Source organism: Squalius cephalus (genome assembly GCF_949319135.1).
Source record: "Squalius cephalus genome assembly, chromosome: 1".
Taxonomy (NCBI): Eukaryota; Metazoa; Chordata; class Actinopteri; order Cypriniformes; family Leuciscidae; genus Squalius; species Squalius cephalus.
The window spans coordinates 29,640,062-29,646,061 of record NC_137122.1 but is presented as its reverse complement, the minus strand read 5'-3'; the positions used below and the strand labels follow the sequence as shown (position 1 = coordinate 29,646,061).

At 37.5% G+C, this 6,000-nt stretch overlaps 1 protein-coding gene across 2 annotated transcripts in view; it reads right to left on the bottom strand.

The window, feature by feature from the left end:
- The window catches only part of olfm2a (olfactomedin 2a), a 90,158-nt gene that overhangs the window by 20,597 nt on the left and 63,561 nt on the right, over positions 1-6,000 (bottom strand). For both annotated transcript variants that reach the window (XM_079883498.1, XM_079883497.1), the window contains exon 2: positions 3,130-3,279. In XM_079883498.1, the coding sequence (XP_079739624.1) occupies positions 3,130-3,279 (150 nt within the window). The remainder of the gene's footprint in view (positions 1-3,129; positions 3,280-6,000) is intronic.

Here is a 6,000-nt window from a genome sequence, read left to right as displayed (position 1 = left end):
GGCAGATGGTTCTTAATGCAACGGAAAGAACTTTGTTGACTGAGTATTGTGATGGTCTCTGTAAACCAAATCCTGAAGACTCTTTTCCTTGTTTGTTTGTGTGTAGACTTTTTTTCTTATTGTATTGTGTCGTTATTTTTAACAAAAAAAAAAGTTAAATAAGTAAAACTGATACTCCATGGCGTGATTTGTTTAAATTGAATGTGGATAGAAAACCTGAGTGGAGAGCACTTTATAAACCACCGTTGACGAAAAAGACAGGTGATTTACAGTGGAGAATCCTTCATGGCGCTGTCGCCGTCAATGCTTTTATTTCAATTTTAAATCCTCAAGTTGATGCTGAATGTCCTTTTTGCACTGAAAGAGAAACCATTTTTCATGCATTTGTAAATTGTGCAAGATTAGAACCTTTATTTCTGTCATTAGGAAGTATTTTTCACAGGTGTAATGAAACTTTTTCTACGTTGTTATTTATTTTGGTTTTAAATATGTGTTGAAAAAAAGATTTGTATGTCAGTTGTTGAATTTTGTTTTTGGCCAAGCAAAATTGGCTATTTATATACAGTAAGTAGGAAAAAGAAGGTTGAACAAAATGTGGAGCAGAATGTAGTTGCTATGTTTTCAAACATGTTGCAATGTTTGCAACACGCTGCAATTGAAGAAAAAACATGCAAATAGAAAAAGCAACCGCAATTTAAGGAAACATCTTCATCAGTTTTACAACACAGGTGTGCTCCAAATACTCACAACACAACCGAATACAGAAACGTGCTGCAAAAGTTCACAACACAACCAAATACAGAAACGCGCTGCAAATAGCACAGACCACAATGGAAATGTTTCCAGGGGACCCCAATAAGTGACGAACCCGGCTATGTACAGCCGATGTACGATCAACGGCTGTCCGAATTCACTCACTCGGTTTCATTCACTCCTTCAAGTGAACTGTATTTGTGGACTAACGTAGGGATTAATGAATGAGGGTTTAGGGGGCGATTTTGGATTCAGCCAACATAATTTCCTCGTTATTTTCACCTGGGATGTTTCCATGACAACGCAGCACGGTGTCCATCAGCTGAATAGCTGTTCTTACAACAGAAATGTCTTATTATTGCTGTTAACATAACTGTTGTAAATAAATACATTTTATACAAAAAGGTTTTAGAATATGCTTTATTTATCTGTGTGTGAGTTTTACAACTTTAAAAATTGCTGTCTCATCTTTGGACCCAACATTACCTAACATTTCTTACCTATGAAACATAATTTAAACATAACATTACAAAAATGTTTACAATGTTACTGATGTAGGCTATAGATTACTTGTTTTTACTATATCTTACCCTCATGTTCTTTTTCTCTATCTTTTTTCAATTTTATTTTTAGTTTTCAGCTCTTTGTTAACTCTAACTTTGTACACAAAGTTGTATGTCATAAACATGTCATCTCTGTAAGTTTTGCAAGAAAAAAAAGTACAAAATAAAATAAAAAGTAGACATTGAGCAATAAGCATGTCCCATCCGGGTTCGTCACTTATTGGGGTCCCCTGGAAACATTTCCTTTGTGGTCTGTGATATTTGCAGCATGTTTCTGTATTTGGTTGTGTTGTGAATGTTTGCTGCGAATGTTTGTTGTGAGTATTTGGTGCACACATGTGTTGTAAAACTAATGAGGATGTTTTCTTAATTTGCGGGTGTTTTTCTATTTGCATGTGTTTTCTTCAGTTGCAGCGCGTTGAGCTTTCTCAGCCACCGTACGGATGACCTACTACTTCTGGTGGGATTCTGAAGTGTGCATACGATGGACACTTTAATATCCCATGAGGCCACGAGAGAGGATTTATGAATGGTAGTGAAGCAACGTAATTGACGCTGGTAGGTCACGTGATAATGACATCATGTTGAATGTAGTACGTCCGTATTACATTCGTACTACAAACATTCATACTATATAAAACATCCTTTTTTAGAAGTCGTTAAGTAATCACTTATTCAAAATAAGTACCTACTTAAGAGAGTATGCGATTTTGGATGCAGCCAATGACACGTGTGTACCTTATTTCTTTTCACCACTGAATCCTGATGGTTTAGAGGACAATTACTCTGAGTCGCCCCCTGTCGTTTCAAAGAATAGTACAATGGCGAGCGTGTCAAGTATAAATGCCTCGTCCGTTTGTGGAGGAGCGCACACAGTCAGCGGAGGCTTGCGGTGTGGAGCCAGGCGAAAGTAAAAAAGGCTTAAGCCCATTTGATATCTAGAACACACGTAAAACTTAGATTGGGCTTAATAAGGTGTTTTGTGTTCAACAGATAAAAGAAATATATGATACCGACTTTGAAATACATTCTGTCTTCATTTACTCCCCAATTTTTGTTCATTTTTGTTCTCCTTTACACAGGGTCTCTGTGTGTGAATTTTTTTACCAAAGCTTTTACTTTTAAAGGGATACTCCACTTTTTTTGGAAATAGGCTCATTTTACAACTCCCCCAGAGTTAAACAGTTGACTTTTACCGTTTTCGAATCCATTCAGCCGAGTTTCTGATATTTAGAAGAATATCAGTAACCAGACAGTTTCTGGTCTCATTGACTTCCATAGTATTTTTTTTTTCCTACTATGGAAGTCAATGAGACCAGAAACTGTCTGGTTACTGATATTCTTCTAAATATCAGAAACTCGGCTGAATGGATTCGAAAACGGAAAAACTCAACTGTTTAACTCTGGGGGAGTTGTAAAATGAGCCTATTTCCAAAAAAAGTGGAGTATCCCTTTAACAAAGCCTGTGCACTGAGTGCTCCATTTCCTGATTTAAGAGGTACTTTATTTTTTTCAGCTGTTCTTTGCCTGGTCCCCGTCTAATGAGTATGATTAGGAAAAAAATAAAAACCTCCTAACGGCTCAGCAGAATGAATCCAATTTCACAGCAGTATTTAGGACGTGTCCTCTTTTAGGCGGTTGTTTTGCATCATGTACTTTCAGAAACTTTCTCTAATGGGCAACAGTATTATATAATGTTTGGGATCCATGTTTAATGACTGTGTAAATATGTACAAAACACTACTCTGCAAGGATTTGCTCTTGACAAGTGCGTGTCATTTAGGTTATTGTGCATGTAACAGGCAAATGTCACCTTCTCCATTAGTTGACGGAGCTGTCTGCTACGTGGGTCTCGATTACACATGTTCTGTGCTGGAGCCACAACGGTGCAGATACATTTCCCATCTGCGTCCTGTGCCGAGCTGTAGATCTGCCAGCCCTCCTCTGGGCTCGGATACAGGGCCTGCATAGAGAAAGAGATGAAGAGATGAAAAAAAGAGATAGAGAAGGATGCATGGAGAGACAGAGTAAATTGCATGAGCAAAATAGAATGTGGCATCTGTGAGAGGAGGAGGTTTTGATCAGCTTAGACACTTGGAGGAAATAGAGCCGCTTTGGATCGATAAAGCTGCTTTTTCATTGGAGGTGGAGTCAGGAGATGGATGTCTTGAAACAGTGTACATGCTCAAACGTACACACACACACCCCTAACCCTAAAACATCGCTTAATATAAGCTGTTTTCTTCATTGGGACCAAAAAAATGTCCCCACAAGGATTTCGGATATTGCCTTTAGGGTTGCACCGATCATGTTTTCTCATGGCCGATTCCAAATTTTTACTAGCAAAGTGGCCCATTCCGTTACCGGTTGCCGATTTTTTTTTTTTCTTTAATAAATTTACTTGTTGTTTATTTGCTCTATTACAAGCCAAAATGGCCAATTAACAAAAAATGTCTGTAGTCATTTCAAATTAGAGGCAACCACTTCCAATGGAAAATTGCAATCCAAACAAGGATGCTACACACATGTAGCATGAGCAATTGTTTTTGATTTAAATGTTAAATGGTAAATGGACTGCATTTATATAGCGCTTTCACAGACCAATGGCCACCAAAGCGCTTTACATATAGCCTCACATTCACCCATTCACTCACTCATTCATACACCGACTTAAACAGGATTGTGTAAGAATGGTCTGACTTTAGCGTTGACAGATTATGCTACATAAGACACACTTGCACAAAACAAAAACAGAATGAAAATTCACTCTCTGCCAGTAGGTGGCGCTTATGTAACAGCAGCAATTTCGTTTTCTTGGTTTGCGCTGTGCACAAAGCAACGCTGCGCTTATAAACTACTTTATATGGAGGTAAGAAAGTAAATGCCATCAAACCTTTTCTGAAGACAGTTAGACAGTTACTTCTGAAGACCAATTCAATGTTTATATTTTTCTTCCTATATTTCATGCATCGCAAAACAGTGAGCTTGTTGTGCCTGATACTGTATTTTCTCTGTTCTCCTCTTTGTGTCCGTCATTCGGCATGTGCCATCTTTGGTCGTGTTAACGTCCTGTTTACAGACTTCATAATATTTCCACACAAGTGACATTTTGGGAAATGATTGCAATGCAGTTTGTGAGCAAGTCCAGAATAGAGATCAGCCAAAATAAAACTAAAACCGGTCGACCTGTGCATCTATAATTGCCATCTTTGTGGGGACATTTTTTCCCCCAATAATGTCGGGAATACACACACAGACACACTTTATGTAGACTTTCCATAGGCGTAATGGGTTTTATACTGTAGAAACTGCATATTCTCTCCCCCTACACTAACCCTACCCCTAAACCTTTCAAAAAACATCCCTTAGTATGATTTATAAGCTGTTTTCCTCTCTTGACCAAATGGCCCCACAATGTCAAACATTTTACTATCTTTACCTTTATGAGGACATTTGGTCCTCTTAATATAGGTTAAACAAGAACACATACAAATGACACATGCATTTGTTTTGGGTTTTTTTTTTCATAGTGGGGACTTTCCTTTTACTCTTTTTGTTTTTATGCAGAGTTATTTTGATTATTGATATTTTCTAAATCAAAACTCACACAAACCTTTCTGCTTTTTCATTAATTAAATAGTAAATGTTCAATCCACAACATTTGTGGCATAATTTTGATGACCAAAAGGACCTCCTCCATAGTTCCCTTTATAAAAAAAATAATTATAAAAAAACCCCGCAAACAGACATCAAGGTTATATTGAGGTATTTACAATGGAACTAAATGTGCCAATTTTGGGCGGATTTAAAAGCAGAAGTGTGAAGCTTATAATTTTAAAAAGACACTTACATTAATTAAAGTAGAAATGAATTGTTGTAGTAATCAACATTTTGGCACAAATGCTTTTAATTGAGCTTGACTTGACTAAACCAGGAATATTCCTATAAGACACTATTTGGTATGTTAATGAAGGTGGTTTTCAGGTTTTACTATCCCTAAAGACTAAAAGAAGAATAAAACTAGATTGGAAAAGAACAATTGATTTTCAATAAAAAGGATAGCATTCACAAGAAAAAGGAGTGGCAATAAAATGTCTCCTCCTGCTCTAACCTTCCCATTTTCATTCTTTCTCACCCTCTACGGTGTTTTTCAATCTCTCTCTCTTTCCCCACACTTCCCCGATCAGATTAAATGACCGAGAGGACAGAGAGACTATGTGATTGGAGAGTAAAGCAGCAGCCGCCCCAATGAGCTCACTGTCACTTCCCGTCACAACCTGCCAATCCCTACCACTCCTGTCTCTTTCTGTCTCCTTCACATTTTCACTCCCTCCACATCCTTTTCTTCCACACTCTGTCCTCTCCTCACCTTCCCATCTGTCCCTTCTTCCTGTGTCTTCGGCTCTGTTTGTCCCTGAGCAATCTCTCTCGCTCGCTTACTCAATTGAATTCAAATTAGAGCAATTCAACTCAATAATGCTTTATTAGACTGCCAGGCAAATGTAATTTCACAAAATCAAAAGGAATTGATTTGTAAATTTAGGTGTGAAGGTAATAAAAAATACAGGTTCCACACACGCAAATAATCACAATGAGTGTAATTCATTCAAGTCAAATGTACAGGTGCTGGTCATAAAATAGGAATATCATCAAAAAGTTGATTTATTTCAGTAATTCCGTTAAA